Source organism: Bubalus kerabau, chromosome 15 (genome assembly GCF_029407905.1).
Source record: "Bubalus kerabau isolate K-KA32 ecotype Philippines breed swamp buffalo chromosome 15, PCC_UOA_SB_1v2, whole genome shotgun sequence".
Classification (NCBI taxonomy): domain Eukaryota; kingdom Metazoa; phylum Chordata; class Mammalia; order Artiodactyla; family Bovidae; genus Bubalus; species Bubalus kerabau.
In genome coordinates this window covers 24,252,429-24,275,604 of record NC_073638.1, presented here as the reverse complement: position 1 = coordinate 24,275,604, position 23,176 = coordinate 24,252,429, and the positions used below count along the sequence as shown (strand labels likewise).

The 23,176-nt window shown below is 44.1% G+C and overlaps 2 protein-coding genes across 9 annotated transcripts in view; one reads left to right on the top strand and one right to left on the bottom strand.

Moving 5' to 3' along the window:
* The window catches only part of USP28 (ubiquitin specific peptidase 28), a 65,756-nt gene extending 51,840 nt beyond the window's left edge, over nucleotides 1–13,916 (top strand). For 5 of the 8 annotated variants that reach the window (XM_055548116.1, XM_055548115.1, XM_055548113.1 and 2 more), the window contains 13 exons: nucleotides 58–278; nucleotides 1,115–1,185; nucleotides 2,036–2,264; nucleotides 4,237–4,431; nucleotides 5,021–5,160; nucleotides 5,318–5,503; nucleotides 6,470–6,565; nucleotides 7,442–7,620; nucleotides 7,717–7,795; nucleotides 9,207–9,286; nucleotides 9,820–9,943; nucleotides 11,365–11,560; nucleotides 12,685–13,916. In XM_055548116.1, the coding sequence (XP_055404091.1) occupies nucleotides 58–278; nucleotides 1,115–1,185; nucleotides 2,036–2,264; nucleotides 4,237–4,431; nucleotides 5,021–5,160; nucleotides 5,318–5,503; nucleotides 6,470–6,565; nucleotides 7,442–7,620; nucleotides 7,717–7,795; nucleotides 9,207–9,286; nucleotides 9,820–9,943; nucleotides 11,365–11,560; nucleotides 12,685–12,860 (1,972 nt within the window). In that variant the 3' untranslated portion in view covers nucleotides 12,861–13,916. The remainder of the gene's footprint in view (nucleotides 1–57; nucleotides 279–1,114; nucleotides 1,186–2,035; nucleotides 2,265–4,236; nucleotides 4,432–5,020; nucleotides 5,161–5,317; nucleotides 5,504–6,469; nucleotides 6,566–7,441; nucleotides 7,621–7,716; nucleotides 7,796–9,206; nucleotides 9,287–9,819; nucleotides 9,944–11,364; nucleotides 11,561–12,684) is intronic. The other 3 variants (XM_055548120.1, XM_055548119.1, XM_055548117.1) reach the window with 2 other exon arrangements.
* Nucleotides 13,917–21,376: 7,460 nt separating this feature from the next.
* Nucleotides 21,377–22,039, bottom strand: CLDN25 (claudin 25). The gene has a single exon (XM_055547705.1). The coding sequence runs from the start codon at nucleotides 22,037–22,039 to the stop codon at nucleotides 21,377–21,379; it is 663 nt and encodes a 220-aa protein (XP_055403680.1).
* Between the last annotated feature and the right edge of the window lie 1,137 nt (nucleotides 22,040–23,176).

Here is a 23,176-nt window from a genome sequence, read left to right as displayed (position 1 = left end):
CACACACGCATAGTTCGGAAGTTGTCATCTCAGCTTTTTTTTTTGATCTTCCTTCAGTACAAGTGAAGAGAGCACATCTCAGGAAGCTGAAGGAACCTTTTCTTCCTCTGAAGATTCTCTACACAAGTCTAGGATGGCAGAGCAGCCACTTACACCTCCCCGTTCTTCCATGGAAATGCCCGCACACCCAGCTCCTCGAACAGTCACAGATGAGGAGATAAACTTTGTTAAGACCTGCCTGCAGAGGTGGAGGAACGAGATTGAACAGGATATACAAGGTTGGCTCTTTCTGCTTGTCAGAGGGTTACTCTTTGCCTTTTCTGTTTGTGTGAATGCATGCAAGTTAGGCACCTGGAGACACATCCTGTCATGGCCATGGATTCTGTTGAATTGAGGAATTTGACCTCTTTGGTACTTTTTGTTCCCTGTGAGATTACACTTTGTAATGTGTAATTACAAAGTGTAATTACACATTACAATGAGTGTCAGACACTTTGCTTTAGTAATATAACCATGAAAAGTTCTTCCCTAGATTCCTTCCTCAAATTTTCTGGGAATTCCTGGGTATCTTGGATATACAATGCCACTCATCTTAGAGAATTTTCTGTGTCTGCTGGATTTCTTTTCCTATAGTTTATCTGAACTCTGACTTCAGTTGACCCAAACTTAGAATTGCAGTTTCCTGAATTTCCACTTTAAAAATTTTTTCTACATACAGTATGCTTTATTGACAGTTAAGGAGGCAAAGAATATTCAATTAATGCATGCAGTGTAAAATCACATTATTCAGTATTTTGTTCCTAAAATCCTTTGGTCTTGTCTTGTTTCTCGTCCTCCCCTTCTTTCTCCTTTTATCTAGGAGCAATAAATAAGTAAATGATACGAATCTAGATTCCTCTCTAGTTTTTTTTAGAAATCTTAATGTAGTTATATTAAACTATAAGCCTTTGTAACCTAAAGGACTAGCTGCTTTAAAACTGCATGCTTCCTTATGGTTCATAGAAGCTGAAAGGGTGAAAACCTCAGGTACAGAGAAGCTGTAGTCTTTGCAGAGCTAAAGTTGCATGTGTGACATGGGATGAAATCATTATAAATGAGTTTTCTTTTTTAACAGACTTAAAGAACGGTATTGCAAGCACTACCCAGACTATCGAGCAGATGTACTGTGATCCTCTCCTCCGTCAGGTAGAATGAAAATTGATGGGAAGTAGTCAAGGCATGTTCTAATGGTGCTAATGGGATACAGACAGAGAAGTTGATGGTTTTCTTTGAAACTGAATGGAAACTTCCCTAAGATATAAAAATTAATTTTGGAAAGAAATATGTAGTATTCTATATTTTAGGCTAAAAAAGAGCAGTGTATCTTCCTTCTGCCACCAACAGGACGTAAAATGTAGTTGTCTTGAGTCTGCCACATGGTATTTTTTCCATGTATTGGAAAGGTTTGTTGTTAAATATTAATAAAATTTCTCATAAAATGGTAATTAAGCAGTACAGTGGAGGAAACCTGACCAGGGGCTGGTTCCCCATCCTTTGCAAAGTACCATGATCCTTCATGATTCTTCATTTAGCAGTATGATTTTTAACCTTTATGTCTCTCTTAATTCTAAAAGAGGTAGGCATGCTAGAAATTCTTACTTTCCACATATGTTTTTATTTAGAATAACATTCTGGGCATAGACGGGAAAGAGGCTGCAGTTAGGGGACTGCCCTCCACGGGCTTCTGTGTAAATGAGTGACCGTGGGAGCAGAGCCCTGTTTCTAGGGTCACGGGAAACCATAGTTATGCACCATGTGAATCTTGGGTGTTGACCGTTTTCTCTTTTCTATTCTTTAAAAAAATTTACTGTGTTTTTTTTAGTTCATCTTGAATCAACAAGATGTTTTGTTGATGTGAACCCTACATCAAACACACGTGTAAATGGGTAGTTTTCTTAGGTCTTATGGTTGGGTACACTCTGGAATTCTCGTCACGTAAACCCCTGTCGGATGACTTTGCTTTAACCTAACACGGGGAACGCTTTCTGACTTGCAGGTGCCTTATCGCTTGCACGCAGTCCTTGTTCACGAAGGACAGGCAAACGCGGGGCACTACTGGGCCTACGTCTATAATCAGCCGCGACAAGTCTGGCTCAAGTACAACGACATCTCTGTTACCGAGTCTTCCTGGGAAGAACTTGAAAGAGATTCCTATGGAGGCCAGAGAAATGTTAGTGCTTACTGCCTGATGTACATTAACGACAAGCTGCCCCACTTCAATGCAGGTAAAAACACTATAAGCAGAGGCCAGGCTTGGGGAGATGTTGTTCTTCTCAGGGAAGGGAACAGTCTTATAGTTTAAAAAAAAAAGAAACTCGGATTTATTAGAAAGTAATGATGTGTTTAAGAAATACAAATTGTATAAAAGAGAAGAAAAAGGAAAAATAAGTTTGCTTTCCTAATAAGTATCCATTCTTAGGCTCCTAAGGTAGTCTTCTAGAAATGTTCTGTGCAGATGCTAGGTTTTATTTATTGATATCTCACGTACACCCCATTTTTTCCCACCAAATGGGATATTTTTCCATTCTGTTTGGCATCTCTTTCACTGTTTTTCTTAGCAATCTCTATTTTTATAAATAGAACCAAGTTATTCCTATTAACAACTATAAAATAATTCCATTGCATGGAAGATATATATATATATAATTTATTAAACCAGCCTCCTGTTGATAGACTTTTAAGCTGCCTCTAGTTTTTCCCTTTTTTAGTGACATTCTTGTGTGTGTTTTTTGCACCTTTTGGAGAATAGCTAGATTTTACAAGTGGATTTGCCTCAGCGCTTTCAGACTTCTAATACTGCTACTATTGCTAACAGTAATCATAATTATCATTTATGCTGGTACTTTCCTCCTTACTGCATGCTTTCAAGCTTTATTTCTCTAATAACTTATTAACTCTTAACACAGAGGAGGCAGAGCAGAAATTCTTATCCCCCACATTTTCCAGCTGAGGTTCTGTACTTGTCATACAGCCAGTAAATAGTCTGGTTCCAGATTCTGTGCTGTTTTCCATGTATATTACTCTTTCTTTCTTCTTTAACATCTGAGATCATACAAGGCGTCTTCTTTTAATGTTCAAACTTCACTGTGCTGCATAAGTAAGGAAACATACAAGGCATTTTGTCTGGGCAGCAAGTGATCTTTCTCTTGGGCTTGGTGGGTAGGGGATGGAGAGAATGCTCACTTCACAGTAACTGATCGTCCTAATTGCGTGTTTGCAGTGTGAGGGCAGGAACAGCTGCTCGTGGGAGTTTCTGTACAAACGATTATGCTGGCTGTGGGTGGTATATAGGGGCCTTGTTATAACGGGTACGGCTCATCTATAGAAATAGACAAAAAGTGGGAGCTGTCATTTACTGAAAGACTAGTTAACAGCAACCAGTATGTGGATGTGCTACTCTTCTGTATGTTTTTATGATTTGTTTCGGTTGTAAGGTTGGAAATGAGATTGAATATGTCATTGATAGCCTTGTCATTTTTCATCATAGCCTTTAGTGAACCCCAGGTATTATTGACCTATTGATCTAACCTTTGTATCCCTTTGCTTTGTGGTAGCACTTGATTATGTGAACTTTAAGGCAGTATAAATGTCTTCGTTTTCATTTTCAACCATCTTGAGATGGATATACTTTGTTATTTAATTCAGTTTATTATTATTATTTTTTGACCACACTATATTGCATGTGAGATCTTATTTCCCTCACCAGGGATCAAACCCATGTCCCCTACAGTGGAAGCTCAGAGTCCCAACCACTGCACCACCAGGGAAGTCCTGGAGATGGATATTCTTAACAGTAATAGGGGCATTGTTTACACTGATAAAACTGTTTAACTTGAAATTTCCATTGAATCTAATGATTTTCTGAATTCCCAAGAAATGTTTGGTTTGTTCTTGCTACTTTGTCTGTGATTGGCCTCTATTCCAAATCCTCTCTTGTTACCATTGATTGATTCATTTAACAAATATTCAGTGTCCCTCGCTTCCAACATGCCAGCCACTGTTTCTGGGGTACTGCGACCATTGGCCTGATACTGTCAGTACTCCGGACAATGGATGGGTTATGTGCATATTTTTCATTAAAAGTAAGAAAAAAGACAAAGTGTCTTACTTTCTTGTTTTCTGGAAAGGAGCTTTGGTTTCCTTGAGACCTTTTGCTTGGTGGGACTCTGTTTTAACTGTGTCTTTGTTCTTCCTCAGAGGCGGCCCCAAATGAATTAGATCAGATGTCAGGAGAAGTGGAAGCCCTGTCTGTTGAACTTAAGCATTACATTCAGGAAGATAACTGGAGGTTTGAGCAGGAAGTGGAGGAATGGGAAGAAGAGCAGTCTTGTAAAATTCCTCAGATGGCATCTTCCAGCAGCTCAGCATCACAGGACTTCTCTCCATCTCAAGGTATCTGAGCAGGCCGTTTATGCCAGTGACTTGGGGGAGTTCACGCTGCATTCCTGTAGCCAGCCCCGTGCGCGTCCTCTGAGTGAGCCATGCCACACTCTGCAGAGTGTGATCAGAGTTGGTGTTGCACAGCCTGACAGCCTAGCTTGTGGCTCTAGACAGTCAGTTCTGCTGAGCAGAGGTAATAGCAGAAGGATTAGCAGCTAGCTACCTGGACTTTCACTCTGTTTAGTGTTTGCTCGTTTCCCAGGTTGCAGGAGAAACTATGGTAAGATTAATAGGTAGATTTTATGAAAACTATTCTGTAAAGTGATCTTCCTAACGGATAGTTGTTTATAGGAAGCCTTTTTGCCATGAAGAAATACGACAACGTCGGGAACACATTAAACTTGACAGAGTCATCAGTGACTCCTTGCTGAAGTAGCTGTTTCTTTTAGCTACTTGTTTCTAGGGGAAATTTACATAATTTTTTCAAAAGGTTAGTTAGAAGGCGTGCACATTAAATTTTGTATCCAGTCCTGCTTGCCTTGTAGAGTGTTCTAGTGGTTTTACTACCAGCTGCTGATTGGTACCTGCTGTTCTTTCTCAGAATCTTCAGCAGCCTCTTCCCACGGGGCTCGGTGCCTGTCCTCTGAGCATGCTGTGATCGTGAAGGAGCAGACTGCCCAGGCGATTGCAAACACCGCGCATGCCTATGAGAACAGTGGCGTAGAAGCTGCACTGAGCGAGGTGAGGGGCCGGGAAGCCCAGAATCCGGAAGGGTGGGCTTTCAGCAATAACTGCCACAGTTTTCTCACTTTTCTGTTATTCTGTGTCTGCTGCATTTAACCAATCCCTCTTTATTTCTGTTTTTTTCTTACTCTTTCTCTCCATTCTGCTGCCACAGCTTAAGGAAGCTGAACCCAAGAAGCCTATGCCCCCGGAAGCAAACCTTGCAGAGCAGTCAGAGCAGCCCCCACAGGCTCGTGACGCAGAGCCTGCCGCCCAGCCTAACGCTGAGGTCTCTGAAGTCGAGATTCCCAGTGTGGGAAGGATTCTGGTTAGATCTGATGCAGATGGATATGATGAGGAGGTACAGAGATGAGTCAGGGTCTAGCTGTCTGTTGTCAGTCTTGTATTTCCTTCTCACGTGACTGAGCATAGCTGTGTAAGGTGTGTGGCAACAGTGTTTTCTCCTAGACACAGGTGGTGGGCGAGAGGGCCTTAGTCACACCGCTGCCAGCAGGTCTACTCAGACCTGTCCTTATAAGGCCACCGTGGAGTCCAGGTGGCTCAGAAAGGTAGAGTTTAGTTCCATGCGTCATATCCTGAACACAAAATTGCCTTTTAAATTAGGAGTCTTTGGTAATATTAGTCCATTGCATTTCCTCCAAATATGAAAATTGCAGTTGTCTAGTGAGCAGGTCGAGCGTGAGTCGACCTGGTTCTAACTCGGAAGCTCGGGAGGCGCTGCAGATGCTGGGCTGCTTGCTGTCCGCCGCCTCGCAGCTGTCGCCACACACGGACAGGCCTGAACCCTGGCCTCAGCTTTCTGTGGGGTGCTTTTTTTTTTTTTTAATCATTGCAAGGATTTCACATTATGAAGTCCTATTTGTGCACCTGCTAGTTTCAGGCTGTTTCAAATGTGCTGTTCACCCAGATAAAACCTCTGAAAGACTGATGTATTTAGGATGGACACCCAAACCTCAGAACTCAGGTGGAATTCTCACCTCAGACCTTTCCCCTCTGAGAGCTGTAACTTACCTTGATTGTGAGGCAGTGCCACATCATAGGTATTTTTAGACATGCCTCTTTATTCATCTGCTAAATTAGAGAGAGTCTGTAGGAATAGCTTGTCATGGGCAAGGTCTGTGGTCGTGCAGAGGGCCAGGGGCCGCTAGTGTGGAGCGGGGTGTGCGAGCCTGCCCCTGCAGTGGCTGCTGGCCGGGGAGCACGCCGCCCCGCTTCCCTGCGGCGGTCTGTTCGCCTTTCTTTCACAGTCTTCTTCTGAACCCTTCTTCTCTGCTTTCTCTCTGTGTTTTGTGCCCTCTTGTGGTAGGTGATGCTGAGCCCTGCCATGCAAGGGGTCATCCTGGCCATAGCTAAAGCCCGTCAGACCTTTGACCGAGATGGGTCTGAAGCAGGGCTTATTAAGGTATCTCTTGTTTTGTCTTGTTTTTTAAATTCTCATTTAATTAGGATTAAATTTTAATCCTTATACCACAGGGATCATAATCATGGGGCAGTGATTATATCAGATGCTAAAACAATGTCTTTCATTGAAGTAAAACGTAAAACTGCCTTCGCTGCCCGCCCAGCAGCCCAGCCGTCCACGGCACTGACGGCGCCTCTCGTGGCGCTAGCACGGCCTCGGTGCTCAGGCCACAGCTGGCCTGGGGTAACCGGCCAGCAGCCCGGCCGTCCCACGGCACTGACGGCGCCTCCTCTCGTGGCGCTAGCACGGCCTCGGTGCTCAGCTCACACCTGGCCTGGGGTAACCGCCCACCAGCCCAGCCGTCCACGGCACTGACGCCTCCTCTCGTGGCGCTAACACAGCCTCGGTGCTCAGGCCACACCTGGCCTGGGGTAACCGCCTGGTTCTTAGCAGGTGCCTATCAATAAAGCTCTGAGTGAGACCTTGCCTTTGTAATTTGGAGGCCGTAATATAAGAAAGTAGGCCATGCTTTTTAAGGTGCTTGAATAAAATTTAAGATTCTTAAAGAAATACATTTGGATTTTTAAATTTCAGGTCCTTGGTACTCATAAACGCCTGAAACAATTAAAACTTTTGTTCTTCTGAGCACTGTATGAGGAAAATGATTTTCTTGTGAGTACAGGATGTCTCTGGTGCCAGAGGAGTTTTGTCCTTTTGAAAGGCAAAGAGATTATAGGTTCCAGTTGCCTCTGTCATTCCTCAATAAGAACTTCTTAGAAGTCTTCTTAGAGTGATGAAAACCTCCTTAGGCAGCGGTTTCTGTGTGTACAAGCCCACCATGCCCCCCTTTCTGACTACCAATTCTGTCTTCAATAGGCATTCCATGAAGAGTACTCCAGGCTCTATCAGCTCGCCAAGGAGACCCCCACCTCTCACAGTGATCCTCGTCTTCAGCACGTGCTCATCTACTTCTTCCAAAATGAAGCGCCTAAAAGGGTAGTAGAGCGGACCCTTCTGGAACAATTTGCCGATAAAAATCTTAGCTATGATGAAAGGTGAGAAGGGAGTACTTGGGTGAACCACCCTTCCTTCTATGTTGACTAAGTCCTCTGAAGGGGAAACGGTCATTACTTTCTTAACTTTGTCCACAGATCAATCAGTATTATGAAGGTGGCTCAAGCAAAACTGAAGGAGATTGGTCCAGATGACATGAATATGGAAGAGTACAAGGTGAGGTCTTCTCTTTACATCTACAAAGCAAACATAAATTTCTAAGGCAACCCTAACAATTAAAAAACAAATAAAAAGGTAAGGAGGCCAAGCTGTTGAAACATTTGGGGCTGTCATTTATGTGTTCTTCTCGTGCGTGCTAAGTCACTTCAGTGGTGTCCAACTCTTTGGACCGTACGGACTGTAGCCTGCCAAACTCCTCTGTCCATGGGATTCTCCAGGCAAGAATACTGGAGTGGGTTGCCATTTCCTTTTCCAATATGTTCCTCCTCGTATAGTAAATTATACATATGCACCAATATATTTATAATCCAATTTGTACAACTTGTAGTAATATTAATAAACTTTATAAGCTATAAAGCAAACAATTTTATATTATCACCAAGACTCCCACCACCTCTCAAAAAAAGCTGAGTCAGAATGAATGATCTTTTCTTAACCCTTTGAATGGCCAGTTTCTTTATGCCATTCTTCTCTTCAGCTGATCAGCACTTCATTTCCCTTAAATACTCACTTTAGAGAAGGCAGTAGCACCCCACTCCAGTACGCTTGCCTGGAAAATCCCATGGACGGAGGAGCCTGGTAGGCTGCAGTCCATGGGGTCGCCAAGAGTCAGACAGGACTGAGCGACTTCACTTTCACTTTTCACTTTCATGCTTTGGAGAAGGAAATGGCAACCCGCTCCAGTGTTCTTGCCTGGAGAATCCCAGGGACGGGGGAGCCTGGTGGGCTGCTGTCTATGGGGTCGCACAGGGTTGGACATGACTGAAGCGACTTAGCAGCAGCAGCAGCCTTATCCTAGGCAATATAATTCGTGACTTCATGGTTTTGGTTTGCTTTAAATAATACAGTTTTCTAATATTTCTGTATTCAAAACTAAATTTTTATGCATTAAAATACATGCTTAACTACAGATTTCCAGAAACAAAACACATCATGTAGGTACCGACACTGTTGTGCGCCGCCTCAGTGTGCCCTACTCATCGCCCCTGGCCCCCACCCCCCACCCCCCCAGGCAAGGTTAGTGTTGTTCCTGAGATTGGAGCAGCCTTGACCTTCTGTCTTGCCTCGTCTGAATGGCTTCCTCAGAACTCGGGAGGCCATTCATTCAGACCAGAGCTGAATGACTTTGGCGTGGGTGTTGGAAGTTAAGATCCGAAATTCTAAAGCTCATGTGAAGTGAATATTTCTGTTCCTCGGCGGCAGGAACAGGACATGGAAAATTAAGGTCAGCGGTAGACTTTTATCATAAATGTCCAGAACTTTATTATCTGAAAGCTTTTGTGTCTCCTGTTTTTGTGCTGGGCCATATGAGCTCCGTAAGTATTAGTACTGAGTTTGAAACTTGCTGTGGGGAAAAGGGTAGAAGTAGTTTTGGTCATAATCACGAATGGCTGTCATTCCTTTTCAGAAGTGGCATGAAGATTACAGTTTGTTCCGAAAGGTGTCTGTGTATCTGCTGACAGGCCTGGAACTCTATCAGAAAGGAAAGTAAGTGGCGTCTCATGTTGCCAAGCATACTGGTTGTGGATGCCCACCAGGAACTCTAAGGACCACAGCCCCTTCCACACGCACCCTGTGTCTCTACCTTGCTCAGTGTTCTGCTTCGCGTTTGCACTGAACATCACACATGTGTCTCCATCTTTTATATAATGATAGATTTCATGGTTGAGAGATATAATGGCCAATTTTCTTTGTGATAAATGAAAATGAACTCAGAAAATGAATTTTAGAGTCAGTGTGGACCGCAGTGAGCCTCTCGTCCACTTCCTTGTTGTAGAGTTGGGAGAAACAGAAGTCCAGGGAAGTGCCATGATCTGCCTTGAGCTTCTTGGCCAGTTTGCAGAGGAGCTGAGGCTGGCTGTGGTCTTTGGCCCTCTTTTCCACCTGCACCATGCTGCCTCCATGCTTAAGACTTTCCCATCCCTGTAGCCGGTTCCATTCTTGTATTAGAGAGCGATGGGGACTAAGCCCTGGGTTTGGGAAAGGAGCACTGAACTGTTTTTCATCAATAACTTTCTCAGGTACCAAGAAGCGCTTTCCTACCTGGTGTACGCCTACCAAAGTAATGCCACTCTGCTGATGAAGGGGCCCCAGCGGGGTGTAAAGGAGTCGGTGATCGCTTTATACCGAAGAAAATGCCTTCTGGTGTGTACTCTTTATAAAGCCTGACGATTTTTGTGTTTTATTGTATTTATTTACCTCTGTTCCTAGAAGCCAGGAAGAAATATAACATAAAAAAAAAAACCTCCTGCAGGTTTTAGATTGTTCTAAACCCTCAAGAGTAGTTCTGCATTGAAACAGATTATAAGTTACTTCAGTGAACATCATTCTTCTTCCGCCCCTGATAGAAGTTAGGTGAGAACCGCATCTCCCCTTTTTGGTGCTCTTCATGTGTGCCACATCACAGCTTATATATCACACGCCTCTCTGCTAGGTTGTGAGTTCCTTGAGCATAGACCCTCTTCTTAGTCAGCCTTTTTCTCTGTGCCTGGCACACAGTAAGCATCTAATAAACATGTGTTTTCTGTGTTCCCTAACTAATAAGCTAGTAGATGAGAAGCTTTAGTGGTGTCTAAAGAGACTCCAGTTTTTAAAAGGTTTGAACCATAAGGATTGGTCCTGCCGTTCTGTTAACATTCTTGTCATAAACCACAGGAGATCTAACCCGGTCATTTTGCACTTGGCTGCTGCGTGGGAAGGTGCACCCATAATCTGTCTGCCTCCCCAGGGGTCCCTCCAGGTACTTGTCTTAAGAAAACTGCAGAGACGGCTTAACCTCAGGCTAAGCTTGCATTGGGCCTCCCTGCCACCCAGCAGGATCACCCTCCACCAAGGAGGAGTCAGGCCTGCATTTCTGCCACTACCTCTTGTTAATGCCAAATGGAAGAGATTAAGTTGTGACATGTATGCATCTCAGAAGCTTCGTTTTCTTATTATACTTGGATTCCTGTGTCAGTTGTAGATATGGCAGGGCACTTTGAAGCTGAAAAGGGAGCCTTGTAGATTTGATGGACTGCAAATGCTTTTATTTTTTAAATCACCAGAGATTACGTTTTGAACGTCCTGCTCAGCTGCCACAGGAAGGCAGTAATAAGGATTTGGCTTCTTTCCGTCTCTGGCTCTCAGCTCCCGGTGTGTGTCAGAATCACCTAAGGGGCTTTCACATGTTGGTGCCCAGGCCTCCCCCAGACGATTAAACCAGTCTCCTGGTGAGGGGCCTGGGCACCACCTTGTCTTCTGCAGGTGATTTTTGATTTTTGGTGAAGAGTTAGAACCATCAAATAGGTCTTTTGATAGAAGCAGGTGTTAAGTATGACCTTGACTTATAAGTTTAGGCCACTTGATAAGAGGCTTTGCTGCATTTGGATCACCTTGGGGACATATTAAAAAAAAAATCCCAGTGCCTAGGTCAGCCAAATACCAATCAAATCGACATGAGTGTGTTAGGGTGTCTGTGGTTTTTAAGGATCCTGGGCAATTCCAATGTACAGTGAAGTTTGGGAACTATTTGTTTAAATATTTATCTTCTTTTTGAGACTTTTTTCCCCACTGTTTTTTATCCATAGGAGCTGAATGCCAAAGCAGCTTCTCTCTTTGAAACAAACGATGAGCACTCTGTAACAGAGGGTATTAATGTGATGAATGAGCTGATCATTCCCTGTATTCACCTTATCATTAATAATGACATCTCCAAGGATGACCTGGATGCCATTGAGGTCATGAGAAACCACTGGTGCTCTTACCTTGGGCAAGATATCGCAGGTGTGTTGTTTGTTGCCATTGCTAATAATTCCTAAGACCCCTGAGAGTTCTAGAAATGACAGTTGGACTCTAGAGCACTGGTTGTCAACCCTTTTTAAGGGATTGGAATCCCCGAGCATATAAATGCATGAAAATTACATCTGTTGTATTGAAACAAGGAACAGGACCCTGAACCCCTGTCCTTAGCCTCCCCTTACCTCCTCTTGGTTGCTGAATCACCTCCACAGCCAGCCACACAGCGCTATTAGAAAAAAAAAATCACTGCTCTCCAGCAATGTTAGACTGCTGTTACTTTTCCATCTGCCAAAATCTGAACTTGAACTTTGTAGTTTAAATATAAAAAAAAAAATCTGTTTATGCTGCTTGATTACCTGTCGGTGCCATAATTAAATTTCCCTGTGACTTGAAGTTGCAAGACAAACATTTCATTAACTGTGATGCCTTCCAGGTTAATAAATTAGTAAATGGGATGTTTTACTAATCTGTTTTACTAATGCCTGTCCAGAGCATTTTGGAGAGAGAGCCTAAAACTAGATATTTTTAGGCGCGTTTAGTTGACTTAGAAAGTTGTTATGTGTCCTAATGTGAAGCCTCTTTGTTGCTCGCTGATGTAAAGATATTCTGTTGATTTGTCAAAGTGTTCAAGTTTATGATATTTATTGAAAAAATCTATAATAATTAGTAGCTAAGAATTTCATTTTAATGTTTTCAGTTTTTGTTGAAACTGTGTGTGACGTTACAGCTTTACTTAATGCCGTGTACACACTGGTACATTTTAATTGAAGGGTAAGACCAGCTTTCTCTTTATGGCAGTAGTATGTTCACAGCACATTATATTTATGGTACTTTCTCAAATTTTAAAGGATGATTGATTAGAAGACACGTCCATAATGAAGTGAGTATATAGTGTTATCCTGCCGCATGTCAGATGACTTAAAACAACAACCTAAAACTTTGCTCTAGTCGGCAAATAGGTCTTTGCTCTTGATTTGGTCTGAAGGAATCGTCATTTGTCATTAGCTGGCCAGAACAATGCTTTGAACTTGGAGGTTGTTGCAGACTTACTAGTTTTAACTCAAGAGATTTATTTAGCTGTATACTAACCATCCATTTTCCCTCCACAGAAAATCTGCAGCTGTGCTTAGGGGAGTTTCTACCCAGACTTCTAGATCCTTCTGCAGAAATCATTGTCTTAAAGGAGCCTCCAACTATTCGGCCCAATTCTCCCTATGACCTTTGTAGCCGATTTGCAGCTGTCATGGAGTCAATTCAAGGAGTGTCAGCTGTGACAGTGAAATAAGCCCCCACGTGTTCAAGACCCAGCCTGGTCTTTGGTTGACCGTCTGTTGCACAGAAGTCTGTTGTCACAGTGTTTACCCTGGGAAAGGGATTAGGTGGGAAAGTGAGACTCAGATCCAGATCCTAACTATGCTGTGTGTGTAAAGAAGGGTTGAAAATAAAACTCCACTTTTTAGGTACAGAATCATAGAAGCGATTTCACGAAAAAAGGCAGGAACCGGTGTATTAAGGCGTTGATTTGTGGCAGAAGCCCTGAAATGTCTCTTGTCCCTGCAAGACAGCCTGGGTTTTTCTGAGCCTCAGAGTATCCTTCAGGCATAAGTATTTTTGACAGCAGACTAAAAGGGTGATTCATCAGGACCTGAACTGTATGAACAGCTACTCATTATTTTATCAGATACAGATGACATTAAAAAAAATTAGCTGTAAGGGAGGAGATGAAAAAATGGGTTGTTGCCTGGCTCTTGACAGGAGATGAAAAAATAGGTTGTTCGTGAGCCACCACCCTTTCACATGTGGGTAGAACATAAGGTCATGTGGCAGTAAGAGGCTGAAAAGTCAAAAGAAGGCTGCCTCTCCTTTCTTCCTTCTATTTTATTTTACATTTTTAAATAAACCAGAAAACCTCATACTCAGTCCCGAGTGAAAGAAAGGAGAAAGCATTAAGGACATCAGATGGAAGAGCAGCATTGTGAAACTTGACTAAAGATCACATTTTCAGAATTGTTAACTATTTAAAGGTAAATTTTTCTAGCATCTGAAAATGGCTAAAACACATGGCTAAGGCTGCTGCTGGTCCAGAAGAACATTTTGACACCCCACCCCCTTTTTTCCTTTTAAGAAATAGGGGATGTGGGTTTGTAAAAAGAAAAAGAATATATATATGTATATGTAGAGAGAGAAATATCCCGTTGACCATTTTTAAAACGCTGCAGATTGGGTATTGTGTTTTAACCAAATTTTAAAGATTACCAGGGGAATTGTGGGAGGGTCAAAGGCTTGCTACAACTATGCAGATTTTATAAACGTGCAATAAAAGTGTTTGTTTTACATTTGGTATGCAGTATGGCCTTTGTTTATATATGTTCTATTTTGGAAATGGATGGACTCAGTAAGCATTTGTCATGTTTTAGTTTTTTTCTTCTTACAGAGAAAAGGGCAGATAAAAGGGTTAAGAAGCTTGATGGGAATGAAAAGTGTCAACTAAAAATAGTCACAACCTGAAAGCAGAGAGTGGTTTTATTCCTTGGGAATTTTTAGAACTTCAAGCCTGGGAGGCAGCCTCTCAAGTAGCCCCGAGAAACTGCTCCAAGGAGGCAATGGGGAAAGGAGTCAGGTATATAGAAGTTTGTAGCAAAGAGAGGTAGATAGTCTGAACATCAAAGATTACTGATAATTAAGGAAAACCAGCTATCACAAGAAGTTCAGCGCTCTTCTCTATGGGAAGGTGCAAGCATCTGGGCTCACTGAACTCATTCCTTTCCTATGCATCTCAGCTATCTGGGGGCATTGTTCTCCCTGTTCGGGTCCTCTGGGCTCAGAAATGAACATTTGGAGGCCCTGAATCACAGCTGGCTGTGACCTCCTTTCTAGATATGGCAGGGGATACTCCATTTCACAAAGGCAAGTCACTTCTTGAGCAACACCTAGTGGTGTCTGATTTCCTCTCATTTGCTAGTTGCATTGCATGTAAGTGTATTCACATTGTAATTTGATTCAGAAGGCAAAAAAAGTTATTTTCTTGAAGCTGAATATTTTATATTTTGGTCAAATGAATGGTTAAGCCGTCTTTTACAGACATTCAGAGGTGCTTTTGTGTTTTAAAGCTCACTGCAAAGATTTTTTTCATGGGGAATTGATTGATTTTCTTACTCATTGATTGTGTGTGTGCTAAGTCGCTTCAGTCATGTCTGACTCTTTGCGACCCCATGGACTGTAACCCTCCAGACTCCTCTGTCCATGGGATTCTCCAGGCAAGAATACTGGAGTGGGTTGCCATTTCCTCCTCCAGGGGATCTTCCCAATGTAGGGAGCAAACCTGTGTCTCTTGGCATTGGCAGGTGGGTTCTTTACCGTTAGTGCCACCTGGGAAGCCTTTTACTATTTACCATTTGCCTTTTGCTGTGAAATCCCTGTCATTACTGAGTGCTGTGCACAGTTATGTAACAGCCCTGGGATGATAATGACTGTTGGCTTGCCCAAGGTCTCAGGTGTCCTAGGTGGTGGAGCCAGGACACTTGTCTTCGGTGTGTCTCATGTCATAACCTGTGCTATTAACAACTACTCGACTGCCCTTGGAAGTCTTGTAAGATCTTTTGCTTTGTGCCTTTTCACATTAGTTATTTCCTGATCAGCTTTTGAAAATCTGTAGTTGGTGAAGAAAGGAACAGGTGGACATCTGTAGAGATGGACCTGCTCAGACCACCCAGCGGGGTGCTGGGGCTGCCTTAGGTATTGCTTGATTTCTTTTAGGGTCAGGAAAGTGCCTCAGGCTAAGAATGGTTTTACTTATTTCAAGGGTTGTGAAAAAGAAGGATGAGCGGAAGGGATGTTGGGGACAAGGTGGGAAAAGAACCAACCTGACCCTTGACCTGGAATGATTCAAGAGTTTGGGCAGGTTACGTGACTTCTCCATGACTTCCCTGGAGACTGGGATTCGCCTCTCCCTGGTTAACTGGCATTGCAATCCTTTTCTGTTGGGGTTTGTTAGCTCTTTTAAGAACTATTGTTCAGTCACTCAGTCATGTCCGACGCTGCGACACCATGGACTACAGCACATCAGGATTCCCTGTCCTTCACCATCTCCTGGAGTTTGCTCAGACTCATGTCCATTGAGTTGGGGATGCAGTCCAACCATCTCATCCTCTGTCATCTCCTCCTGCCTTCAATCTTTCCCAGCATCAGGGTCTTTTCCAATGAGTCGGCTCTTCGCATCAGGTGGCCAAAGTATTGGAGCTTCAGCTTCAGCATCAGTCCTTCCAATGAATATTCAGTGTTGATTTCCTTTAGGATGGACTGGTTTGATCTCCGTGCAGTCCAAGGGACTCTCTACAGTCTTCTCCAGTGCCACAGTTTGAAAACATCAATTCCCTGATTGGGTTGGACAATTAGAGGCCACATGCCACAACCAAGACCCACTACAGCAAATCAATCAATGTTTTAAAAAATAATTTCTTGGCTCTTTTATGGCAGGAATCCAGTTACTAGCTCTTGTGTGGGGTATTTTACGGGTCTTCAGAGAACCCTGTGCAAAACCTCCACATCATTCCCTGGTGCAGCTTTGGGACTTTCTGACTGACCTCTCCTCTCAGTTCCTGCTCTTGCCACTCCCACTTCCAGCAGTGCTCCGGACAGTGCCACCCAGACTGCCTTCCCCGGCACCCATTCAGGTTACAGAAAACTTAGCCATCCATGCACCAGTCAAAGGCAGGGGGACTGGTGCTGCTGCCTCGCTCCACCCAAGCCAGCCAGCCCCCTGCTGCAGGCTGCTCCAGTGGTGTTCAGGCACCTCTGTGCTTCTGTCACCAGGAGTTTGCGCCACTCAGCAGGGTGGGATGGGTACGTTTCAGATACCGTCTTTCCTGCTGGGAGCCGCTGCATCTGTGAGTGGTTCTCCTGTGGTCCATGTCCCTGCCGCCCCCCTCAGAAGGAAGGGTGGAGACATCACAGTGCTCCCAACTGTTGTGAATTCCCTTCCAGGAATCCTCCCTGATGAGTCTGGGTGCTTCTCTTTGTGCTTCTCTTAGGCGGGCTGTGTGAAGGCTGACCACCAGTTTACTTCCTAGCAGGAGTGGTGAGCCCCTGTCTTTAGAGTGAGTACTAGTACTAAGTCAATGCACTCGTGTCCAGCTCTTTGCAGGCCTTAAGGACTGTAGCCCACCAGGCTCCTCTGTCCAGAAAACAGGGCTTCCTGAAGAACCCAAGGCGTATGTCGCCCATTGGATTTAGCTTTGAGGTACTATTCAAAATTCTGGGCAACTATAAATATGGACAAGGTAGCAAGAATACCTGGCTTTAAAAATAAATCCATCAATTGGTAGAGTGGAATGTGATTCCAGTTTCTTTCAGTTCTATATCAGAGGCCAGCGACTGCAAACAGTTGCATTACCCTAACCCTAGCTGCTAAGACACACCTCCAGTCCAGAAGCCCATGAATCTATTTCTGATTTTCCTCCCATTCCAAAATGTGGCTCACCCTTGCGACTTACCCCTTAGAGCTAGTCCCAGAGGCTCAGAAGGGTAACAGATGAATATTTTAACAGGAACTTCCTGGAATGCCTTCTTTGCAAATGGTGAAATGTTCAGATTCAAAGGAAGGCCAGTGGAGAAGTTAACACAGAACTCATCAAATTCTAACTGCATCAGGTTTGGCAAGTCCCTGAGTTATTTTCTTAAAATGCCTTGCACATAATAAAAGCTTTTGGCTTGAAACCTTAATTGATTGATGTCCCTTTCTGTTTCTCATACATATGACAACACACTTCTCCATGTGTAACCACAACAAAGAAATGTTTTTAATGCTAATTTGCCACAAATGCATGAGAAAAGACTGAGCTGAAGCTAAGATTTAATGAGTTCTATTTTTATTTCTCATTATTTTCCCTACAAAGTAGCAGGTAGATAAGCACTGTGGCAGTTTTAGGTGAAAAGCATCTTCTTCCTCAGATTCTTTCTTGAAAAGTAGACTCTGTCCAGAATGCAGATCACTTCCTTCAGGGGATGACATGCTATTGACTGCTTGGGAATCAATCAACAGGGCCTGCTCCACTCCCGAATTTTTTTTTTTAATGCCTTTGTGTCCTTTTTAAAGGAGAGTTAGAAAAACAGACTTTTTTTTTTTTTTTTTAACAGATGTTAGTTTGTGCCCTTTCTTTGCAGAGGAAGCCATAATCACATGCTGATGGAAAACATCGACAGCACCTGCACCCTGGGGATTAGGGTGAGGGCTGCAAGCCACCAGCAGGAGCAGGTGAGCTGTCTGACAACAAAGACCCTGTTTAGACCCCAACAAATGCACAGAGAACGAGATTTTTCTTACAGGTCTTTTTTCTTCTTCTTCTGCTGGGGTGCTAGTTTTTCCTTTGTTCTGGTGGATTGTCGGCAGCCTACCCCCATGAAGCAACCAGTTGGGGTAATGAAAGATTGCCGCAGCATCCAAACCTTGGATTCAAGTCTCTGCCAGCTAATTACTCACTGTGGGCATGTTGCCTAAATTCTTCATTTCCTCATTAGGAAAACAATATCTGTTCTCCCCAGCTCAAAAAACAAAAAGCCAACCCTCAAAATAACAGTAAATAAAGCACAAGATATGTGAAAGTGCATTGTCATTCTTAAACCCTACCCAGCTGTGTGGCAGGGATATGGCACAGGGACAGTTCAGTTCAGTCGATCAGTCGTGTCTGACTCTTCACGACCCCATGAATCGCAGCACACCAGGCCTCCCTGTCCATCACCAACTCCTGGAGTTCACTCAGACTCACGTCCATCGAGTCAGTGATGCCATCCAGCCATCTCATCCTTTGTCGTCCCCTTCTCCTCCTGCCCCCAACCCCTCCCAGCATCAGTCTTTTCCATTGAGTCAACTCTTCGCATGAGGTAGCCAAAGTATTGGAGTTTCAGCTTTAGCATCATTCCTTCCAAAGAAATCCCAGGGCTGATCTTCAGAATGGACTGGTTGGATCTCCTTGCAGTCCAAGGGACTCTCAAGAGTCTTCTCCAACACGACAGTTCAAAAGCATCAATTCTTCGGCACTCAGCCTTCTTCACAGTCCAACTCTCACATCCATACATGACCACAGGAAAAACCATAGCCTTAGGTGTTAGGAAAGTGGGGTGGGCTCCTGCTGCAGGTCAGCTGAGCTCCTATTCCCAGCCCCATGCTTGGCTTCTTGTGGTTCTAAGAACACAGATAACGTTCAGGCCTTACAGGCCCTGCAAGGTGTGGTTCCTTCCTACTTCACCAGCCTTGCCTTACACTTTCTTCTCTTTCCATCTAGAACTGCTGTCCACCCTTTAGCTTTTAGCCAGTTACCATTTCCTTAGAGTACCCACTCATCGAACCTGACTAGGTTAAATTCCTCCTATTGCATGATCGTATAGAACTATGTGGTGGTGGTGTTTAATCACTCGGTTGTGTCCGACTCTCTTGCAACACCACAGACTGGCCCGCCGGGCTCCTCTGTCCATGGGATTTCCCAGGGAAGAATACTGGAGTGGGTTGCCATTTCCTTCTCTAGGGGATCTTCCCCACCCAGGGATCAAACCCATGTCTCCTGCATTGGCAGGTGGATTCTTTATCACCAAGCTACCAGGGAAGCCCATGGAACCATGTACCTTCCCAAGTTTGTAAAGTCTGTCACAATTACAATTTCCACTGATGTGACTCCCTGTCAATATTTGTGTCCCCTAATTGCCTAGATGAGGGGCAGGGACAAGTTTTCTCTTACTCCTGGTTGCTAGCACAATGCCTGGGATGTGATAGGTGGACAGTAACATTTGTTCAAAGAGATGGATGAATGGTGACATGGATCCTCCTTGTAGATCCTATGGCATTCAAGGAGAACTCTTGGCTATTTGAGCTTCGATGGCACCCCACTCCAGTACTCTTGCCTGGAAAATCCCATGGATGGAGGAGCCTGGTAGGCTGCAGTCCATGGGGTTGCGAAGAGTTGGACACGACTGGGCGACTTCCCTTCCACTTTTCACTTTCATGCATTGGAGAAGGAAATGGCAACCTACTCCAGTGTTCTTGCCTGGAGAATCCCAGGGATGGGGGAGCCTGGTGGGCTGCCGTCTATGGGATCGCACAGAGTTGGACACGACTGAAGTGACTTAGCAGCAGCAGCCTGATTGAAACTTGGCCTCGAGATCTTGGAAATGTAATCGAGAAAGGATAGTTGATAAAATGGGCATCAAAACCAGAGAAGGCCAGAATACAAATTTGATGCAATCCCCTTTTATACTGAAAAATTCATTTACCTAAGGCTTTTGGATCTGTGTATGTGAAGTGAACATATACAAAAGGATATATGTAAAAGGAAAAAGAGCTTTCTGGAGAAACCGATCCCTACAGGATGCTATTCTGGGTGAGAAGGTATGTGAGTCAGGTACTGCAGACAAAGCTGCACCAGGGCAGACTCATTTCCTCAGAAAAAATGAAGGGAACTGATATGGGCTATGCTGGCAAATGGTTTATTCTTGTGTTGGTATGTGCATCTTCTTGCTTGAGCAATGGGTACCTCAAGATGCCAGGGCTAGGCCAGGGCTCTTCAATGGAGAAGGAGAAGCATCTGAACACAAGCAGCACAGCGTCAGGGCAAAGTGCACCACCAGGGTGTGGAGGGAGGGCCCCCTGGGTCCTGCGAGCAAAGGTGCCTTTGAACTTGAGAAGCGATCTATCTGAGGACATTGGAACCATCACCCTTAGTTGTTCTCCTGTGGGAATTGTCGATGGGGTCAGTGGTGACTCTCAGCCGATTAGGGGAGTGGGAGGCAGATGGTAGTGGAAGGAAGAGCGCGAGTTTGCAGGGTAATTTCAGCTGATGAGCAGGTTTACGAGCAAGCAGGAGGCTTCCTCTTGAGGACCTGCAGAAATTCCTAGGGAAGATTTGGGGCGGATGGTCAGGAAAGGGGGACAAGCAAAGGAACTGGGGTCATTGTTGTGAAAGGGACTTGATTGGTAGCTACAGCCTACGTAGGTCATCTGACATTTGGATTAAAATGTAAGGGATTTATGATGTGAGTCATATAGTAAAAGGTATTTCCAGGAAGCTGACAATTCTTTCCAGGTATATGCCCATGTTGGGCAGTCCTTGGGCACAGCCACGCCAGGGATCTTCCTAGGGTCAGTGCTGAAAGTGCCCTGTTCTGGACAAACCAGGATTGTTGGTCACCCTATCACTCACTCACACCATTTCTTACCTTCATGTTGGGGAGACAGACCACATACAGCCTCCTAACATAGCAGAAATAAGAATATGTCTTCCCTTTGGAATATTAAGAATCTACAAAACAGCAAAGATATATTGTGACACTCCCTTTCAAATCATGCACCTGAAGCTGAAAATGAAGGCAAGGAGGGTTCCTATCCTGAGGTGTTATTCTAGGCCAATATTTCATTTTCAATTGCCAAGGTATATTCTGAAACTTTTCTATCTACATGTAGAGTAGACTAGTTTTTCTATGATGGATGCAATTTTGTAATGTTTTCCTTGGTAACAGAAGAATCAAGTATATAACTCATAAGTTTAAAAGCATGTTATGTAAATAAAATCTAAATCAGATAAATATGCTTTTAGAAACTGTGCTTTGATTTTTCGTTCTGAAATTAGGATCATCACATCACTAAGACAGTCAAATTCCTGAACAAACAGGACAGTGACCACCACCCCTAAAATGAGGCAAACAAATACAGAGTGAAGAGGGTAAGGAATAAAAAGGATTCTACTGACATTCCTCTGTCCCAGAGATTCCTTGGCAGAAGCTTGTCCTAGATGAGCAGGGTCCTAGGTCTTGGCATTAGGTAGAACGAGCCATCAGATACCTTGCTGGAGCACAGGATGGTGGGGCTGTTGTAGGAACAGCCATGTGGGGAGAAGTCACATCTTCTTTTCCCAGGCAGGCTGAGAAGATGAGGAGTAACCCACCAAGGGCCAGGAAAACACCAGAAGCCCAACCCAGGTAGAGGGCATCTCCAAACTCCCACCGAGGCACAATCTCAGGGATGCTGTCATCCCAGAAGTCTTGGATTGTGGCGTAGGCCACCCAGGAGACGGGAAGGAGGGTAGTGGCCGCAGCTGATGCCTCCAAAGTCCCTCCCAGGAGGCAAAGCCTCCTTTTAAGCACCCGTCTGATCCTATGAAACTGGAAGCATTCAGCCCCAAAGCCAGAGAGCAGAAGCCCCATGAGTCCGAGCCCATGGGAGGCCACCATGAGGATGCGGGACGCCTGGAGCTCCTGGGGCAGAGATAGGAAGGACTCAAAGGCTTTGCACACGGTGGCGACTTCCTCCTGATCCACGCAGACCTCCCAAAGCCCCATGGTCCAGGTCTCCATTTCGTTCAGCTCCAGACTGAGAGTCTTCCACTGGGGGAGGATAGTGGTGACGCATAAGCAGATGCAGCCAAGGAGAGAAAGGAGCAGTCCCCCTAGCTGGATTTTCCCGTGGGAACTCCAGGACATGGTTGCTCCCACCAGAGAATAAAGGCAGAGAGCAAAGGAGGAGAGGCGGCTCAGTGACTGCGTCAGGCAGGACTTTTGGGAAGTTGAGCAGAAGGTCTTTCACGTTTGGAGAGGGTTCCTGTTTCAGTTTTCTAGGCAGCTGGTGCCAGGAACTTGGCAATGTTTGGGTTTAGGGGGTGTGCCCAAGATTGGATGTGGGGGTGGATCCTGGGGGAGGGGCCCATGAGAGGCAAAATAGTCAGATAGTAAACCATCAATACATATTTGATGAGTACATTCAAAAAATTACTCCCCAGGTCCAAGAAGACAAGAATGATGTTCTGGGAATACACACTTAATGTAATCTTTCTGGAGGGTAACATGACATCATGTTTTACACTTTTTGTTGTTGTTTTTGGTTAGTTGCTCAGTTGTGTCCAACGCTTTGTGACCACATGGACTGTAGCCCATCAGGCTCCTCTATCCATGGGATTTTCCAGGCAAGAATACTGGACTGGGTTGTCATTTCCTTCTCCAGGGGATCTTCCTGACCCAGGGATGGAACCCATGTCTCCTGCATCTCCTGCATTGGCAGGCAGATTCTTTACCTCTGAGTCACCAGGGAAGCCTTTTACACTTTAAAATATATACACAGGTGCATGCGTGCTCAGTCGCTTGAATCATGTCTGACTCTGTGGGATCTTATGGACCGTCACTTGTCAAGCTCCTCTGTCCATGAGATTCTCCAGGAAAGAATACTGGAGTGGGTTGCCATGTCCTTCTCCAGGAAATATATGCATACTTTGTCCCAACATCCTACCTCCAAGAAATTACCTTAATTTATTGTGAATATATACAAAGATGTATGAAAATATCCTTTGAACTAGTGTTGATCATTGTGTATTATTATGTACAGTTTAGGCAGCTGTTTTAAATTGATGTAGAAGAAAATTTAAGGACGTGAAAAATGTTTTTGATATGTTAAGTGACAAAAACAGTGACCAAACAATATATAGCTTCACGTTCACAAACAAGTGCATATATCTGTATCTCTATGTATTAATATGTATGTGTGTGTGTGTATATATATATATACATATATATGTGTGTGTGTGTGTATATATATATATATAATATACCACAACGTGTTAACCATGG

What these genes read in the sequence shown, in the direction of transcription:
- CLDN25 (XM_055547705.1), bottom strand. Translation starts at nt 22,039, where the DNA reads ATGTCCTGGAGTTCCCACGGGAAAATCCAGCTAGGGGGACTGCTCCTT.